Genomic DNA, 21261 nt, shown 5'->3' on the forward strand with positions numbered 1-21261 from the left:
ACATGCAATCCAACAATGCGCCTGGAATCGATTGCATCCCTGCTGAGATGCTCAAAGCCGACCCTGTCAGCACAAATGTTGCATCGTCTTTTCACTGACATCTAGGATACTGCATCATTCCCTGCCAACTGAATGCAGCGTATCCTCGTAAAGATCCCAAAGAAAATACTCGCAAAGTGATCCTGAACAGGATTCATGAGAAAATGGACGCTACACTCCGACGGCAACAATCTGGATTCCGATCCGGACAATCATGTGTAGACCACATCACAACGCTACGAATAATACTGGAACAAATCAATCCTGCACGACGGTGTCTTGTCTGATCCAATCCCGGTTACTGCTGGAGTGAGAAAAGGATGTTTTTTATCACCGCTACTTTTTCTCATCGTAATGTATGAGATCTTGGCTGGATCGATTGACTGTAGACCGAACCGATGATTGCCTAGGCATACTTCGACAATGGAGCAACTGAATGACCTTGACCTGGCTCATGATATTACTTTACTTGCCCAAGGTCAACAAGACATGCAGAGCAAACTCGACGACCTCACCAAAAGCTCCAAGGCAGCAGGTCTCAAAGTCAATGGCGGAAAGACCGAGTCGATGGAAATCAACACAGAAAATCGTTCCAATTTTGTGTTTGCTGGGCAACAGGTTAAGAAAGTGGAGTGGTTTCAATATCTTAGCTGTCTGATTGCACCTGATGATGGTACCGAACAAGACATCGAAGCCTGGATCAGAAGGGACAGATTTGCATTTGCGATTCTCCGAAATATCTGGGGTTCACGCAAAGAATCTTCTACGAACAAAAATTCGAATCATCATCTCAAACGTCAAATCCGTATTGTTGTTTTGGTGCAACTCGTGAATTCGATTCGCGCAGGGGCTTTGACAAGGCGATGGTCTATCCTGCATGATGTTCAACTTGGCGCAAAAAGTTGCTATCCGACAAGCGGTGGGCGAAATGCGGGGCACGATTTTCAACAGATCCAGTCAACTTATCTCTTTTGCAGACGACATTGAGATCATCTACGGCGGTGAGGAGATCCACCGCAAAATGAAACGCGAAGCAGTAAGGATGATGATTAAAACGTCCAAGGTCAAGTATCTGCTGACCTCGATCTCGAAGACTTTGTCTATCTCGGCTCACCCAAGATCGCAGACAATGACACCAGCCGAGAGATCCGGTGGCGAGTTATCAGCGAAAGTCGTGCCTACTAAGGACTCCACAAGCAACTGCGGTCGAGAAGACTGAGCCCTCGCACGAGGTGTATCCTGTACATGACGCTCATTAGACCGGTTGTTCTTGACGGGCACGAGTCGTGGATATTGCTCGAGGAGGACTTGCGCACACTCGGAATATTCGAGCGACGAGTGATAAGGAGCATCTTTGGCAGCGTTCAAGAGAACGGAGTGTGGAGGCGAAGGCTGGACGGATACGCTGGGCAGGACATGTTGCGAGAATGGCGGACGACTGTCCTGCAAAACAGGTGTTCGCTTCCAATCCGGTAGGAACGAGACGGACGGGAGCGCAACGAGCAAGGTGGTATTTCCCAACAACTTTCTTCCCCATGAAAGCTGTTCTAAGCTCGTGTGTCTGCAAGATAGTATGATCATCTCGAAACGTTCGAACCGTGGACCCGTTTCAGCATACCTCCTGCAGCGCTACGATGTCGAATCTATGGCCCTTCGATTCGTCGGAGAGAACGTGGGTACTGCCCATGAAACTTAAAGATCAGCAGTTCCATGTTCCAAGCTTCCTATTTCTGGCCCCTTTTCGTCACGGGGGCTAGCAAATGGTAGATTTTGTGCAACTCGAGATCCCATACACCCAAACCTTCGGGTAGCGGTCGTATCGCATTGTGTCTTACAACTCCGATTCTCAACATCCCCGTGGTGCTAGCGAAGATCTGGTACCCAACCCAGGTGGATGATTTGGTCTTCTGCAAACTAAGGGGTCTCCGTATGCATTTGTTCTCTATTTTAGGGGTGGCGTGCGGAGTGCAAAAACGTTCTGGCGGTGTTCGGGACCCAACACAGCAACATCACGACGGTCCTCCTGTGAGATAGTGGGGTTAGATGCGGTAATTCCGAGCCCGTGACTGTTAAAAATACAAGCAGCGAACAATCAATAAGAAATTTTGGATGTAAATTGGCAAAGACCTACACAACGAAGCTAACTACCTACGAGTTTTTTTACTGATTTTCAATAATATTCCTATATATGAAAATATTCGATGCTGCCACTTCCAAATCGGTTATGGTACATCGAAGTGAGGTTATAAATTTTTAGCAAACCAATTTAACTGTACATTTTCCTAACCGTCTCTTAATACGAACTAAATTTACAAATTGAACAGGCCAAAAATGATTAATTAGATGTTGAATTAACTCTAAATTGTCCTATAGCCAAATGCGAGCCCATACGTTTCAATCATCGCTGTTAAGTAGGGAAATTTGTACCTGAAAGGCTGAAAATGGCGTAGCATGATACTTCAGTTGCCTATAGGTATACCGATTTATGTTTTTTAGGTGGGAACCAAACGGAGGTTCATCTATTTTGATTTTACGGAACCACACTCTCTTGAAGCAATGAGTCTAATCCGCGGAAGGGGTTGATAAGGCAAAAAAAAATGAGAAAGGTAAACAATAACAAAGCTTGGTACTTTTGCTTGGTCGTCTTTGTTGGAAGGCTCAAAATACTACTGAATAATGGATGGAAAAGAGAACGTTAGCCGGAGAGAACAACTGATCGCCATTATCGGAGGAGAGGTTGAACAACTTCGACCTCATTCGAGCCCAACTGCAATGGATACAAAGTTGATGATTATGTTGTTTAAGCTTGCCTGCCGGAAAGATTGGTTAAACAAATTCAGGGTTGCCATGGTAAATTGTGTTTATTCACAGGCTGTTTTCGATAAAGTAAATGAAAAAGAAATACATTTACCTAAAAAATTGTTTCAATAGGTGATGGAAGCGGTGCCGAATTTGGGTGGTTTATCACAAGCACAAGTGGAATGCAGCATAAATTTCACCAAACTTTCAACAGATCTTACGGGGAGAAAAAACTCCTTTAGGCCCCTCTAAACCTTAGTGAAATACAAATGTTTTCATGACTGAAAAGTTAAAAAACTTTTTTCAACTGTTCAACAACAGACACAATAAGTTTTGTTAATGGCAATCCTGAGGCAACACTGCAGCAGAGTTGCTGATTGTATTATTTTGGCGCCTCTTTGTTTACTATAGTCTCTTTAATGGTTACCATGAGTGTTCAGAAGAAATTTGACACCTCTTTCAGTCAAATCTTTCTGTTATGACGAAAGTAGTTAACCATTCTTTACGGTTAAAAAAAGGACAATTAGTTGGTTAGAGTCCTGTAGACCCGGATTACTATTTAGACTGTATCTTCAATACTACTGAACCAATTTTCATAAATGAAACCATTACGGAATCGTCTATATGTTCACTATGCGTTTGTGAAAAAAAGTTTGTGATTTTTTTATTCGCGTCTAAAATTGAGATGAAAGACAATATGGCCAAAAATATGGCGTTTTCGAACAAAGATCGTGACTATCCTGATTCGGATAGTAAAATTTCACTTTGTCAGCTAACTGATTTTTTTTAATAACAGAACTGCAAAAACACACAATGAGAAATTTTTGGAGTACCGTAAACTGGGGGAACTTTGATCACTTTTTTCATTCAATTTTGAATATTTCGGAAGGGGTGGCTATTTCGTGATATCTAAAAGTTTTAAAACACTTACTGAAGTGAGGAGTTTAAAACATGATCATTGATTGCATTAAATTCAACGTCATTTGTGGTTATAATTAAATGTTTGTTACAAAACCAGGTTTCGAGTTTTGGGGTAACTTTGATCACTATGGTTTTTACGTACCTCAACATCTTCAAAACTATTGTTATGGTGCCAGAAGGCATAAACATTAATAACAGTAATTTTTGTTAGGTTTAAACTGATTTTTTCAAGGTTTTGTTTTAAACAAATGTGTATACTCCAAAGATGGACAATGTTGCTGCATACATCTAGGGGTAAAAATTATTAACATTTCTCAATCTTTTTTGGCCTCAAAAACAAATGAAATTTTGCCTTCATGCAATTCCCTAGGTCCTCGCACTGTTCCCATGCCCTCTTATTTCTTCAATTTCAACCATTTGATAGGATTTATGCCATTTTTACTATACGGGCTTTCTAATGAAAAATCACCGTTTTTTTCCAATATCCAAAAATAATCAAGAAATTACCATAAAAATAACACTTAAACTAAGCCTAAACAAAGAAAAAAGTTGAACTTTCATATAAAACAACCCATTTGCTCCTAAATGCTTAAATTTGATCAGGAGAGATGTTTGTTTGTGAGCCTTCGAAAAACCTGATATTTTAAGATTTTAAAATAACATTTCAAATAATTTCAATAACTCCTAATAAAAAACAAATTTAGCTTGTTTGTAACTCAATTTATAGGCTTTCAAACGTAGTTAAAAGTTTTCAGATATATTAACTTTTAACTTAGTTAATGATGATTATCTGATAAAATTTCATGTTGATCAAAGTTACCCCGGAGATCAAAGTTCCCCCAGTTTACGGTACGCCGTGCCTTATTTAGACATACAATGGACCAAATATGCAGATTTTACATGCTAGATGTAATCGAAGGGTCGTTTTAAATTTCTAATGATATTATTTGATTAATTAACTTAAGTTTTAGATTAAGGGAATATACTCCATTTTGCTTCATATAACAGAATCACCAATTTGTCATGTATTCCGTGAACATTTCGAGTATAAAAAGAGTGAAATTGTTTTCCGCACATGCCAATAATAATCTAAAATCATTTAACTGTTTCGAAACCTTATCGAATGTCATAGAACTACACTGTGTAGTTAATTCGCGCCGTTGTTGCAGCCGAACACAGCCTAAGACCAAAAATACACCAATACCTATTTAAAGACTTTCTGAATGGAAAGCAAAATGAAAATGGACTAAATTAAATTTAGAAAACAATCAAAGTTGATTTATTTGGGCCGAATTATTCCTGAGAAGTGGTTTTTACACTTTTTCTGCACTTTCAATGAAAATTGGCCGTTTTGAAATATTATGCTTTTCCCAGCATTTTATGGGTGGCGCGTTATATTGAGCGCATGGGTCGTGATAAAAAAAATACATACCCATAAAAAGTATATTTAAGCGAGTTAAGTGTGATTTTTTAACATCAAATCATCAAAGATTTATCTCAACCGATGTATCCTAAAATATTATCTTATTTATTTTTAGTTGCTAAATAAAACCTTTTTGAAGGTCTTCTACCTCCTCGATTGTTTCGCAGGTTATCATGAGCACGATATCGTCAGCAAATCCGACTATCTGCACGCCTGCTGGTAGTTTCATAGTTTCAGCGTTAACACCTCATTGTACATGGTATTCCAAAGCACAGGTCCGAGTATGGAACCCTGTGGAACACCCGCTGTTAGGGCAGTAGATCGTAACCCAGTTTCGGTTTCGTACGTCAGGACTCGATTTTCGAAGAAGCTTTCTATTATCCTGCAGAGGGTTTTGGGAACACGCATCCTGTGAAGCGCTTTAGCAATCGCATCCCAGCTGGCATTGTTGAAGGCTAGTACGAAGCTCAACTATTTCTGAGGTCCTCCAGTAAGCTGGTCGTCGCCACCACTTCGGTGTATTCTTTCTGGGCAGGGTCATGTTGCACACCGCTACCATCATTTTCGTCAGCTGCTCAGCATTATGGACCTGGGATGCCTCCTGCATGTATACAGCTTCGGTGCACACTTCCTTGTCGAAAACTTTAGTCTTCCATCTCCGCTCGTGCACTGGCAGTTACCTTACTGCTACCGGATTTCGGTCTCCTACGCTATAGCGTATCGCCTGGTGATCGCTGTGTGTATAGTCGTCACACACTCTCCAATTCATGTCAGTTTTTACTGAAGGACTCGCAAAGGTGATATCAATCACTGACGTTCTGTCTGGTATTCCATGCTTGCGATAGGTGCTGATGGATCCGGTGTTACACAGCTCAACCTCCAGTCTTGCGAAGGACTCTAGTAGACTGTGGCCCCTAAGGTTGTTGCACCTACTACCCCAGTTTACCGCCCAGGCGTTGAAGTCTCCTCCTATTACTACAGGGGCCTTTCCTGTCAGTTCGTAAGTGAGTTCATCTAACATTGTGTTGAACTCCGCGATCGTCCATCTCGGTGGAGCGTAGCAGCTGCAGAAAAAGATGTCGTTAATTTTAGCAATCACGAATCCGTCCCGAGAATCTACCACTATCTCCTGGATAGGAAAACGTCCCGTGGCGTAGACAGCAGCTAAGCCAACCTGTCCGCTGCCCAATTACCGTTTCCAGACGGGATTTTGTATGGTTCTGATAAAAGCGCCACATCACACTTCTTTTCGCCTACCGTTTGCTCCAGCAGAAGCTGTGCAATCTCGCTATGGTTGAGGTTTAGCTGGATTATTTCCAGTTTTACTGGCTTGCCTTTGCCTTTATATATAACGGACAGTCCAAGCCACCAGTTTCGTGGACATTGCCATCCGCCTGCTTGCATAGCATACATTTCGGCTGTTTTTTGCATTTTCGAGAGAAGTGTCCCTCTTCACCGCATCTTCGACAGCATGGTGACCGGTCGGGTCAGTTACAGCTTCGGGATAGATGACCAAAATCCCAGCAGTTGAAGCAGCGTTGCATCTGCTTCGGTTTCCTGGGTGCGGTTCTAAAATGCCCTATTGACCACCAAACTCTTACACTCCCTACCGTCAGTAGCGTGTTGGCCGCTGTTGGTGAGAGGCGAATCGTTGCAATCTGCATTCCACCGTAGGCCTTTCTAATTTTTATAGCTTCTGATTCGTTGCTCATGCCAGGTATGCTGGAGAGAGCTTTCTCGAGCTCCTATGCAGTGGTAAACTCATCGAGACCCTTACATTCAATGGACGCGACCTGTGATAGCGCTCGGACAGTCGCTTCATCGCCTAAGGTGCTTTCGACAAGCTCCTTGAAGTCGGCGCTTTTTACCGCCGGGTCTTTTTTTTAGCTCGAAGAGCAGTTCGCCTTTTTGGGTGAGTCTTGTTTTGGTGACGCTCTCACCAAGAGCAGATAACTTTGGCTCTGCGCGTAACTTCCGGAACAAGTCCGCATACGTTGTGCCTTTTTTCGCTTCCACGATAAGGGCATCGCCCTTGAACATCACCCGTTGAGGTTTGGGTGTTGGGGGTGGTTCTGGTTTCAAAACGACCTTTTTTTTCGCGTTCTCCTTCCTATTACGAACCATTCGCCAGCCTCCAGCACTGCTTTCTCCGTCGGCATCCTCATAGTCCGTACCCCTCCTTTTTTTGGAGGAATCGTTCACTACGGGGGAGTCACAATCTCGTTTTGCGGTTTTTCTCGGCTTAGACTCCTTCGAGGGTCCTTGGGAAGCAACCAATTTTGATTCCTCCAGGTCCTTCTCCGCAGTCTCGGCCTTCCGCACCAGCTCCGTTCTTTCCTTGACGGCACTCTGCAGGAGCACCATCAATTTCGGCACCCAGGTCTTGATGTGCGTGTGCACGTTGTTTGTACTTCGCACAAACTTTTGCATCTTGTCGACCATGTCGGCTGCCTCCAAAAGGCCACATTTTTTTATGCCCCTTGGTGCACCTCTTCCTGCGACTGGGACCTGCTCCTCTTGCTGGGAACTGCTGAGGTTTTCAGTGGACCCATCAGCGACCGGGCTTCTTCCCGCTTCCTTGGCAACCTCCCTGTCAATCTCCTTTCCTAGCTCCTTTACAACTTTGCTCAGTAGAGGAGACCTAAGGAGTCCTCTCTTAGCAAAGACCTCCGCCTGAGTTCTTCTACTTTCTCCTCCTTCATCCGAGCTAACATCAGTTGTCTCGACGTTCTTTCTGTTTTTGGTGTTGTTGTTTATGTTCATGTTTAGTCCCACGAGTAGCTAGGGAAATATACGGTCTACTGCGCCAGTGCCCTGTTTTAGCGCAGCAAGGACTTCATTACTGTGGGGTGCGTCCTGGTGCCCCACAGGCTACCGTTTGCGACTGACACATTTTCGACCCACCAGCCTTCCACCTCATCAGCACGGTCTTTCGCATAGAGGCGTTTTCACACCCCCATGAGCGGCACACTTTGGGTAATCTTGGGTCGTTGTATCCAATAGGTTCCGTTAGAAAAGTCCGAGTTCATTGCGTATTTCAACATCTTAGGAGTACCCGCTTAGATCGTACACGAGGATGCTGAACGGTATCGCTTTTTACTTTGATGATAGTTTATTTAAGATCTTCTGGACACATTCCGGCTTGCCCATAAATTCAGTAAGAATCCAGATAACTCAAATCTGGCCGGAATGACCAGATATGATTTAAACATTACTGAGTTGAGCTCGGGTTTATTCAGATTATTTGCTTAATCAAATATAAAACCAAAATTCGCCTTGAAATTTTTTTAGATTTTGTGTTCAATAACGATTTTAAAATATACATTAATATTTCCCTTTTTAATTTTTTTTAAATCGTCCTGAATGTCTGACCTTGTGGATACGCTTCATCTTATTCAATATCATACAAGCAATTTCAAATAGCTTGGCACCTGTTTTGACATGTTTTCCCAGATTTCACAGGAACGCAATCTCTTTGGTGATAAACGCTTTAGAAGCGACAAGTCACCTGATTTCTTTTCAGTTAATGGTGACATTTTAAAAATCAGAAAGATCCCTATTTAAAAAAGATCTTCTAATATCATCTGATCATCATCTGATGATATCATCCGGTTGAAAATAATCGACTTAAAAACATGAGGGGCATTATTATGGAAGAAACAGAAAGCATTGAAATTATCGCTTAAATTTGTTTTAAACTCATTAGAATATTCGACCGAATATTCGTTTGGCCGAATTGTTGAAAAGGTCAATATTCGGTATTCGGCCGTTCGCCGAATACCACTATTCGGTACATCTCTACTATATGATTTGTCACCTTGTCAGTCTCTCCAAAAAAAATTAACTTTCAATTAGACATTAATTTAATTGAACCGAAAAGAAAAGTTTTGTTTGCTTATGAACTATTCAAATAACCAGCTGTGGTCTGTAAACCCAGCTCTTTTATTATTTTAATATGAACTCTTTTTCTATCTTAATTCATATTCATTACATAAATTAATCAATTGAAAAACAAAATTAAGAAAAAGCTCTAAAAGAGGCCTTTTTGCATAATTTTCGCTCTCTATGGCAAATACTTTGGATAGATAAACATTTTTGAAATTTTTTGTGAAAATTTAAGATGAATTGATAAAAAAATCGAAGAAAATACTCAAAAGCATGTCAAAATGAAAGTTTTTTTCCGCCATTTTGAATTGTACGACAAAACGCAGGAATTCTGCTTGAAAGGGTATCGATAAAATCCCAAACAAAACAAAAACAATTTTGAATGGTATTGTATATTTATCCAAGTTAACTCATTTTTGACTTTTCATTGTAAATGTGCAAACTCAATTATCGGTCTTGGAAGCATCCCAAATTATCGCATTTTCTCATGGCAGCTATCTTTCTGAAAATGTGTAATTAACCATGTGCATATGTTTGTTTGTGATACACATAAAATTTGCGTAGAAAATGCAAAATGCATAAAAAAAATGCGAAAAACAAATAAATTGGAATAATTTGCACGAAAGCTTTTATGCTACAATATTGCATACTATATCATTGAACAAAACCTATAAATGAAGTAATGTTTTATCAATAGAGGAAATTGATAGTTGTTCCAGCCTATTGAAATAAAGTTAACATTTAATGATAACAAAATGGCGATAACGTTGTTTCTCAAATCGTGAAGTAATTTTCATTAAGTTTTTGATTCTCATACAAAATTTTAAAAATCGAGCAATAGATGTACAAATTTTTACATTTTGAAGTATCGTAAAAGAAAATATTCAGTACAATGGATTGGCTTGATGATATACCCTTCAAACTTTATATCCCAAGTAACCACAAGCATCAAGCCATAACCCTTAATCAGCATTAAATCAACATTTCGAATGCAAGTTAGCATTATATCAACATTCATAATGTTTTTTAGTTTTATATAAGTATTATTAATGCATAGAAGCAATAAAAAAAACTTAGCACTAATGATAGCACGATATGCACATATAGAACTACTATAACAAGCTAACTATAACAATTAACAAACATGAAGACTGTAGCACTAGAACTTCCTGTTAATGCTTATATAAAGCTTTTATAAAGCTTTTATAAAGCTTAAAATCCTATGTGTGACCCGAAGTATGGGGTTTTCACCTATCTTATCAGCATCAAGAATCCCGGTTCGAGACTCATCAAAGGTAATTCATAATTCAATTATTATCACTTCTCATTTCATAGAACCCTTCATTAAGCAGGCATAAACTTCATTAAGTAGGTTGATTTGATTTTATTTTTTTTAAATTTTTGTTCGTTTTAATTAACCAAAGATAAATTTCCCATTTTGAATTTCTGTTTCACATCAAGATCAATCAATTAAATAAATAAAAAGTGTTCTAAGTATGCATTGATAATGCTTTTCTACGGCTAGCGAAAATTGACGTTTTGATGGTGCTCTAATTCAGCATTTGTAATGCTTATTATAGGCTATGCTGTGATAGCATTTATTCAGCCCGCTGTTTTGCCTTTTTAAGCATTATTTCTGCATTATATAAGCATGTGCAAGTGCAAAAAAAAGCATCAATTCAGACTTATATATGGGAATATAGAATTGCTTAAGGCTATGTTTCAGTGCGTATGGTTACTTGGGATTGCTTCATAATCTCAATTTTTTTTCATATAAATATTTTTATAATTCAGTTACCATTCTGGGCTAAAATGCATATAAATGCAAATCAAAGACCCACTTTTCAATCTCGTTTCCCACGACCATTTAGATCACCACTGGATGTAATTTTACGGGGTTTCTTTGTTGATTTTGTTCGGTGATGTTTTTAAAAAAAAAATCGCTAGTTTTACGTTGCAGTCTACTTTTATTCGACCATCCTCAGAAAAAGAGCCATTTTTCTGCCTGCTAGTGCCGTATTTTTGCTTTAACTGCTAGAGCAGAGAGACGGCCCTAGCAGGCTAAAAAATGGCTTTTTTTAGGATGTTCGAATAAAAGTAGACTGAAACGTAAAACTATCGGTTTTTTAAAAACATCACTGAACAAAATCAACAAAAGAAACCCCGAAAAAGAATCTCGTTCCCATATGCTGGAATATGATTGGTTTTCATCAAGATTTTGTTAATTTCAAAGTTTATTCATTGAAATATTAAATTTTATGATTTCAACTAGTAGATTTTTTTGTTGTATTTTCACTTCTCAATGTATGCAGCACCCTTATGCTTTTTTTTTAAATATTTTTGACTGAAAAAAAAAAAATTAAAATTCAATTCCAACAAAACCAAAAATTATGCAATTGGCGCTTTATGCATTTTGACTATAAATTTTCCTACGTTTTTATTTTTTTTCGTTAAAACCAAAGTTTGTTGCAACTTACCCCTTTTTCTTAGTAGGGTGAAAATCACTTGATTTTGTAAATTCAAAAATAACTGGTAAAACCAATATTTTTTCGACTACGTCAATTTGATATCCGATCAACCTTAAAACTATTGATGTACAAGCGGTTTGTTCTGTAGACATTAAGTTTTTAGAAGCCTTTGAAGTTAAAATGTGTTGCCCCATTTGACGGTACATTTGCTCAATGCTCACAAAAACAAAGGTATTAATCACGCAAAACACATATGAGCGATTTAAGTAAACTATCAAGTTGATGCACTTATGTATAGACGATCTATTCCAGAATTTTTTTCTTCACTTTGCTGATTTCCTGTGTCCTGAATTAATTTCGGGATTTTATTCTAGCCACAAGGTACTATTATCACACTTAAAATCACTTTTCATAGCGCTTAAACTTATTATTTCATCGTTTCATTACAACATTCGAGCAAAAACGCAACTGGCAGCCATAACTCGTTCTGCGGTGTCGATTCGGGAACTCCTAATTATCTGAATGAAACGATCCCGTACAGCCGAGGGACCAAAACTGTTACAGGTTTTCTTACTCGCTCTGACCCTGTGTCGTTTTTTATCCAGTCAAAACCGGCGATGTAATCCATTCTGGGAGCACATTTTTGTCAGTGCAGCGGCAACAGAAATGCTTCTATTGAACTGATCAAGTTCAAGTTAAGGCCTGGACCTGGATACGGTTATTATTTTTCGTTTTCGTCGCCATTCCCATTCCCATCATGTGTTGCTGGACCAATCAGCTTGTGCTTTCTGAACGAACTGGATGTGTACCCGGGAGAATGTGTGAATGGAAGAGGCTTTTTGAGTTTTCGGGTCTAATTTGTTGTTTATCGAGTAGTTATGCGAGTGTGTAGCTTGAGGTGATCTTTCGGTAAATTAACTTTATATTGGAGTGGTACAATCTTGACCCTCACGGAAGTTTCGAGGGGGGAATGAGTTGGATTAGTAAGAAGTTGGGGGTCGAAGAAAAGAGTGAAACGGTAATACGGTCGGTCGGTCGAGATTGGTCTCGTGAAGAGTGAAGTTGTAAGATGTGAGTTCGCGGGGTTCGGCTTTTCTTCTGCGGGCCGTACGAATGGGAGCGAAAGAGAGTTAGTACCCCCTTGGCGTCTGGGGGCTCTTTGGGGGGCTCACTTTTATTATTAGAGTTGTTGTTGTTGCTTTAGTTGCTGCTTCCGTTACTGATGCTCGCTGTTGTTGTCGGAGTTGTGGCTGGAAGATGAAGAAACTGAAAAACGTAAATACAGGCGGCCGGCCAGGAAAATTTAATATTCGGAGGCAGTGTGGTGGGGAATTAGGAAACAGGTACCACATATATAAATCGACTGTGGGTTCTGCAGCACCATCATATCAAATCCAATCCTTGAGGTCGACGGTTGAGGTCGTGTGTCGTCAGTTTTCCGGGTATTTTTTTCTGTTTTTCGGGAGTGAGTGACAGCGATTTTTCTTGCTGAAAAAAGGACTGATATTTGTGTGTTTGGAGGAAAAAGTGATCATTAGAAAAAACAAATCGAGATGGCGTTCAGTTATAAGTTCGTCGGAGTTTTGTGTTTGGTGGCAGCTGTAGCCGCATTGCCAGCAGAAGAAGCATCGCGGAATTCAATTTCGGACGACTTGATGGGCAGCATCTACAAGGATTGTATGCAGTCAGATCCAGTGAACTGTGTCAAGTATAAGATCTTCAGCTTCTTCGATAAGGTTGTGGCCAAGCGTAGTGTATTTTCGTTGGCTGAAGGTGTTGCTCTAGTGAAGACTCCTGATGCAGAATCCGATGGAGCTCCTCGTGCCTTGTCCGGTGATGAATCTATTGAACAGTTGATCCTGTCACGACTTCAGAGCTTCCTGTCGACACACACAATTAAAGTTGATCTGAAGGGTTCGGATATCGTCAATGCAGTTAGCTCAACTGGACGTGCCCTTGAGGATGTTAGTGAAAACCTGTTGGAAGATGGCGAAGGAGAAGCCGGAGAGGCTCGTGGCAAGAAGAAGAAGGCCGCCAAGATTTTGGGCCCATTGATCATGGCCGTTGCATTGAAGGCTGCTGCTCTTCTGCCACTTGTTTTGGGAGCCATTGCATTGATCGCTGGCAAGGCCTTGCTCATCGGTAAGATTGCCCTGGTTCTGTCGGCCATCATCGGATTGAAGAAACTGCTGTCCCAAGAGAAGCACGTGACCTATGAAGTCGTAGCCCACCCACACCACAGCACCAGTCACTCCTCCAGCCATGGTGATGCCTATTCCGCTGGATCGTACGATTCTGCCAGCTATAGCGGCGCTAGCTCAGGACATGGAGGATGGGGACGTTCGATCAACGACGCTCAAGATCTAGCATACAAGGCTCAGAAACCCTAAATCTATCTTCTCCACCCCTCAGCGAAACCGGAACTCAATGGAACCGATAGTCGATGCCTTATTAGTTACATGATTTGAGCAACTGATTTTAAATGTACTCCTTAGAGGAGCCTACTCTTAAGGCCGAAGTACCGCCACAATACTCAGATCGAGCAAAGCGCAAGATTTTGCCTTTATTTATTTAATTTATTACACACTTGAAACCTCGAACGATGATAAATTAAATTATTTAAAGACCATTCAATGTTTTTGTTAAATGCAAACGAGCGTGAGATATAGAAATAATGTAATTTATTTAGCAAAATGAAAAAAACGTATAAAAAAATCATTTAAAAACAATGATACCATTCAAAACAATACACATATTGTGTAAAACATCAGAAACCTCTAAACCGATGGACAAGATCATTCATACATCATAAAGAAAATCTCTCTTCATTTGAACAATCTTCTCTTGATCAAGCTAGGAGTTAATCATTTTTCTACTGTTTAAGGCCTATTGTACTATATTGATTCTAAGCTATCCAAGAAAACACAAGAACTGTCTCCATTTATACTAAAAAAAACTTTCCCACAAACACCAAAAGCTTGATAAATCTGCCTTCTGTTCCTGTAGACATTAAAAACTCACGAAGAAATAGCATCCAATTAGTAAAACTAATCGAAAGTAAACTCGACATCACACTTCTTTTCTTATGTAATACTTTCACCTACGTAGAACATGTCTTCATCATTTTAATTCAACATTCAAGAATCCGCTTCTCATGCCAGAAATCAAAGTTCAACGAACTTTTCCTGAACTATCGGGCGCCCACTGCCCTTGAAAACTGTTCCTATGATATAATTTCCAGTTCTTCCTTCAACTTTCGATTCTGCTCTTTCCTGTCTTCTATCCAACTTTCACCTTCTACGGGAAAAAGTTCTGTTCGACTTTGGAAAACCGGTTTCTGGACGCGATTCTACCGCACCTTCAGCTACATGCTGTTCTTCATCCATAAATTCTGACGAATGAAAAGAAAAGCATTTGAAAAATAAAAAAACCTGTTTGTTGTGAGAAAAATTAAACACTTGTTTTATTATTCAACGGCTACGTTGCAACCGTCTGCCGTTTAAGTTCTTGACAGAGTCCACTTTGGAAGTTGTGTCCAACAGACATTATCTTCTTCTGTTGACGTAATCCCTAGGTATTCGAAAAGCCATTTCTTCCGCAGTCTGCAGCAGCTTTTCATAAGCTCGTCTCTTCTCGTCTCTGCACCATTCACTTAAAGAAGGCAGCCAGTTACCCCCTCGTTTTGCTCGGATCGGCCAGCCCGGTGTCATTGGAACCATCAAAAACAAAAGAAAAGCCAGCCAACGAGCAACAGGCGAAGGAAAATTAATGATACCAGGCTCAAATGTTGAATAAAACAAAAACTTTCCTTTCCCCGAGCAAGATCGCCGCCAGAGCCAGAGTTAGCTGGAGCCGAGAAGCGAACTCAGCAGTCAAACTGAAGAAAAATAAGGTTCATATCCATGTAATTTGTAGCTGTTGCGTTGCAACTTCTTGCCATCGTACGTTCAGAGTACCCAGCTGGTGGATGCAACCGTGTGGTGCACCTTTTTCTTTCGCTGATTTGCTATTCATGAAAGAAGCAAAACAACCGGGTAATGTAATTGTAAGCTTATGTCGATAATAGACTCTTGAAAGTATCCCCCCCCCCTTTTCTTAAAGCCACCGAAGACTTGATTATGCCGTCCGTTGCCACCGATGACGGACTTATCCATACACAAACAATCATCCAAATTATAATTTACTGTTTCTCCCGAACTGCTCTTTTATAATTTTTATTCATTAAACCTGTACAAAGCAGCAGCTGCACCATCTCTAGAGCCAGGGGCAGTGAAAGGAGGGGTGAGCCGCCTTCAAACACAAAAACACGAAACTTCCCAAGAAATCCTCCCACGCAATTGGATTAATTGTTTGATTAAGACACACCAGCTGGCGGAGCGCGGCGAAAGGCCGTGATTATGGAAAGCAAAATTTATTGCAAAAAAAAAATCAACCCCCAACCCTGAGGTAGCTTTGAAGAAATAAAAACTGAACTTTGCTCTAAGGCACTTGCAGACGCTTCGTTTTTCCCGAGACTTGGTATATGGACTTTCCGGTCTCGAGAAATTTGTTCTCAAACCAATAAAAAGATTGTTTCAGCTGTAGTTCCGGCAAGAATAATATTTAAGGTGAACTGCTCTCGAGAAAATACCCTATGTTTTGCCAATAGCTTTTGATTGCGTAAATAAATATATTCAAATCCTGAGCCTTTTAAAATCTCTCTTATCTCTCACACTTGCCCTTCAAAATAAAGAGTATATTCGAAAAAGGCAACACTTTGTTTTGGTAAAAAAAAATTCGAATGCATGAATGGAAATTGAATTTTCAGTTAAAACCAGCCAAGCAAATGATATCAAATTTGGCATGGGGTGGTATTTGGGAACGAGGAATATTTCTATGAATATAAGGTACTCCTATGAGAAATGGACAAAACTTAATAAGGAAAATAATTTTAGTTTGATTATCTGAAGCACCATCCTCCATTCAATAAGTATGTACATAGGCGGAGGGAGGTGAGCTTAATATAATTTTGTTAGCATAAGTTGTTAGCATTTATGCTAACGATGACTTGATTCATCTGACGATTTGGGCTATTGGTAAGGTGTCAGAGAGGTAATCAGTAGACTCGAGTTCAATTCCTGGTCAAGGTGTTTTTTTTTCATTCATCATTCATGATCAATGCATTTTGCACTAAATGGTGAGGCGTAGATTCATCAAACAAAGCAATAACAAAATAATCTAGGTCTGTTTGTAAAATTCAAATAATTAATACATGCTCATACATTATGTTCCTGGTGTTTTGTTTGACGCATAATGTTACTAGCCGTATAAAGTAACAATAAACAAAATCAATCATGAATGGTATGTGAAAAAAAAAATCCTTTCGAACTCGAGTCTACTGATTACCTCTCCGACACCTTACCAATAGGCCATATCGACAGATGAAACAAGTCAAGATGTAGCTCTATTATTCAGTTTAGTTGAGTTCGAGTTGAATTCGTTGCTGGATTATACGGCAGAAAACGCTCATCTTGCCCTAATTAAGAGAGCTCTGCTATAAAAAATATGACATAATTCGAACAATTTTTAGAAACAAATGAACCGATCAACGTGAAACTTGGTGTGTAACCGTTTTCAATACTGGGAATGATTTTTAAAATACCTTCAAACCCCTCCGAATTCAAAAAGACGGGGCTCCAATATAAAATTAACAAAAAATTGACACAATTCTAACAGTTTTCGTAAACTACTGAACCGATCAACGTGAAATTTTATGTTTAGCCATTTTCGAGACCGGGAATGGTCTCCATAATACATCAAAACCCCTCCGAATCAAAAAAAAAGGGGGACTTCCTTACAAAATTACCAATAATTTAACACATTTCGAACATTTATCGGAAATTACTAAACCGATCAACGTGAAATGGGGTGTGTAACCATTTTCGAGGCCGTTAATGGTCTTTATATTACTTTCAAACCTCTCCGAATCCTAAAAAGAGGGGCTCCCATACAAAATTGCCAGAAATTTAACACAAGTAAAAAAAAATTCGGATTCTTCTGAACCAATCAACGTGAAACTTTGTGTATAGCCGTTTTCAAGACCGAGAATGGTTTTAATAATGCCCCTTCCAATCAAAAAAAGGGGGCCCTCATACAAAACTAATAAAAAATTTGACAACTTTTTTTAAATAATTTTGTTGGATGATTGTTCGTAATTAATAAATGAAAGCGTTTAGACTTAGGGAACATCCATAAATGACGTTGCTTTTTTTTTGTTTTTATACCCCCCCCCCTCTCCCCTCGTAGCATTTCGTCACAAAGTCATAGACCCCCCCTAGATAATAACGTAGCTTTAATAAACTCCCCTCCCCCCATTTTTAAAAATTGGTCATTCACTTCTTTTTTTGTCTCTCTCGTGTTGAGCGTCGATCGTGGCGACAGCGGCGACAGACGTGACGTTTTCGTCCAAAAGAGAGGGAGAGAATAGAAAATCTTCGACTGTATGCGTATGTATGCAAAACGCACAACCAAGGGGCGCGTGAAAGTGAAAATTACTCAAAACAATTTTGATTTTTTTTTTCGATATTTAATTAAAGCTACGTAGCTTTACTTGAACCCCTACCCCGAACCCCCCCCCCCCCCCTCCTCCTCTCGTCACACATCGTCACACAAAGTCAAACCACAACAAAAAAATGTAAAATTTAATTCGTACAAAACCTGAAATAACTATAAGTGGATCTTTTTGCGTTATGACATCACTAATGTATCAAAAACTATACATTTTCAAACGTTTTCTTTGATTTTTCATCAATTACAGAGTTTGTTGCAACATACCCCTTTTTCTTAGGAGGGTGAAAATCGCATTTTTTTTATAAATTTAAAAATAACTGGTAAAACCAATAATTTTTCTGACTTAGTAAGTGTGGTGTCCCATCAACGTTAAAACTTTTGATGTACAAGAGATATGATTATCTGTACTGTAAGCATTAAGATTTTAGGAGCCATTGAAGTTGAAAAGTGTTACATGTTGCCCCAGTTGACGGTATTGATAGACACTTCCCATTTAATGGAAGAAGACCCTCATATTCAAGAAATGTAACATATATATTATAAACAAAAACAATGTCTTAGTATGTCACCAGAGCAAACTTCATAGATTCCTTTTGGACCCCAGGAAAGCCACCCAACGTTCCAGTGTGTTAGCTGTGAATGACTTGGGCTGTATGTTTGAAATATACCGTTTCCTTAAAACTATTGTTCTTCGTCTATAATTCTTTTTATTTTCAAATTTTTTAATATACCTTTTTTTTTCAAAAACCTATTTTTGCTTAACGGTGGCTCCTTCAACCTTCAAACCAGAAAGTTATGTTTAGACCAAAAACAATTTAAAAGTTCAAATGTCATGAAAAGGAGTTCAATTTAAAAGGATTTTTTTATTATAATAAATTTAACGCACCATAATTTTTACAAGGAAGGAGTAGCAAAGCACATCGGGTCAGCTTGTATTATATAAATGTTTAATACATGTTATCAACCCAAACAAATTTCTTAGTGTTTTTACGAAGTATGTTACATTTTTCGGCTGAGTGAAAAAAAAAAACTTTTGTAATGAAATTCCCTTCCACTTATAAACAAGTTTTATTTTTTGTTTCAGTTCATGAGATAATATTTATTGTTTTATGAAAATCCTCTCCAATCAATGTTAAAAGGGGCTCGCATCCCGAACAAATCAATTGCAGAATATTTCCCTTATATAAATTTTGCACTCGACATAGGAGGGTACAAGAACTATTTCTTTGTGAATTTGAGATCATTTCCTCCTTCTAGAGAGAGGTGGGAAAAGGTGCTGTCATAAATAATTACCCAAGACATGAGAACTAATCGTGCAAATAAACCAAATTTTGAATGGGTTGGTAAATATTTGAAAACTAGAAATGATTCTACGACCAATTATCCTCCTCGCCCCCCTACCCTTTCACCACACAAATTTTTACATAACTCGAGAGCTGATCAAGCAAATGGAACCAAATATGGCATGGAAGAGTATTTGTGTACAAGAAATACTTTTATGATGATTTTGATTATTTATTTGAAAGAAACATGACATGGGCGGGTTGTTGGATATGAGAAATGTTTCTATGACCTTTTTGAGACTCCTTATTCCTTAAAGTGGGAAGATGAGGAAGGAGGAGGGATGCTCTATTCCTTTTCGATAAGGATAACTATATCTTATCAAGTAAAACATTGTTAATTTTTCATGAGAAGATATTGGCTATTCTGTGATGATTTGAGACCCCTCCATCTCACAGAGGGGAAATATAGGATCTCATACAATTTCTCTCATACCCATACATGGCATAGATCCCTTCTTTCAGAGGGTAGAGGAGAGAAAAGGGGAAACTTTTTTTTCTCATAACTTGAAAACTTATGAAGCAATCAAAGCCAATTTATGCATGTGATTCTTTTCAGTAACTAAAAACTGGTAAACGGATTTTCTGGTCTCGTTTGTTTTCAAACCAATTAAAAGATTGCTCCAACTGTAATTCAGACAAGTCCGAAATGTAGCAAAAATTGAAGGAAGAGGATGTAGGCACCTAAAAGACAGATTAGGCGAAGTATTAGTTTGAAAAATTGATCATTGTCATGACTGAAAAAAGTGTGCGCTAGCCGATGGAAAGTACCAAGAATAGAATAGAATTTATTCCTTCAAAAAAATTTTTTTCCAATTTTTTTCATGAACTATCATAAGATTACCTTCATTTCCTTCATAGAAAGTTTTTAGATCAAACGAAAGTTTTTTGAGATACACGCATTCGTAACTGTCCCATTTCTAAAAGAACTAAGCTTTAGTATGAAAAACTGAGCAATTTTGTTCATTCAGCTTCCAGCGGTCTTTTTATTCAGCTTCCTAAAAATCTTAAAATGAGCAAAAAATTCTCTCTATCTCTAGTTTTCCCAACAAACTTTATAAAAGTAAAAAAAACTGTTTTTTTAATAATATAAACGTATGTATATTTCAGGCCTTTTACTCATTAAGTGCCAAGTGTATCCAATTAAATTTTGGATAAAGCAATAATTTATATTAGTAAGGGAAAGGGGGCTGTAATAGTCGCAGCGACTCAGCACATGGTTAAAAAAATTGAATCTTAGGAATGGAAGGGGTTTATTAGGAATGCTCTTAATAGCTATTTATTATCCATTGGAGTTCGCTGGCGGTCTTCCGTAGCCATAAAAAATAATTTGCATTAAATTTAAAGAAAGTACAAACAAACAAAATAATAAACTAGTTGTAAATTTAAAAAAATGATCGATTCCGTATCAATTTTATTCCGAGCGTTTCCCACAAATAGCATACTCTAGCGTGTTTCATGAGATAATTTTAATAATCATAATCTACATTTCCCTCTAGCAAAGTATCAGAAATTTTTTCCATATCTATTTTTTTCGCATGGTGACACCTAATTGAATGTGCAAAGAAAACACAAGGATTTTTTTTAAACACAGGGATATTTTAGGAAAACAAATTATACTTGTCAATGCGTATCACATAATTTAGAACAATTGTGTACTTTTTGCAGCCTTTAAAAGTAAAAGGATCTTGAATACACCAATGGCGCCCATTAGCCTCATAGTGCGTTATATGAACTTTGCCCCTAAACATGCTTTTACATCCTGAATTGATGAATCATTAGTACATAACTGAATTTCATAACTATTTTCATGTTTTTTTCTAACTTTAAACGTAGT

General features: G+C 38.7%; 1 protein-coding gene across 1 annotated transcript; it reads left to right on the forward strand.

The window, feature by feature from the left end:
- Positions 1 to 12916: 12916 nt before the first annotated feature.
- Positions 12917 to 14990, forward strand: LOC129756703 (uncharacterized). Its single transcript, XM_055753690.1, has one exon. The coding sequence runs from the start codon at positions 13089 to 13091 to the stop codon at positions 13923 to 13925; it is 837 nt and encodes a 278-aa protein (XP_055609665.1). The 5' UTR covers positions 12917 to 13088; the 3' UTR covers positions 13926 to 14990.
- The last annotated feature ends 6271 nt before the right edge of the window (positions 14991 to 21261 follow it).

This window comes from Uranotaenia lowii, chromosome 1, assembly GCF_029784155.1.
Source record: "Uranotaenia lowii strain MFRU-FL chromosome 1, ASM2978415v1, whole genome shotgun sequence".
Classification (NCBI taxonomy): domain Eukaryota; kingdom Metazoa; phylum Arthropoda; class Insecta; order Diptera; family Culicidae; genus Uranotaenia; species Uranotaenia lowii.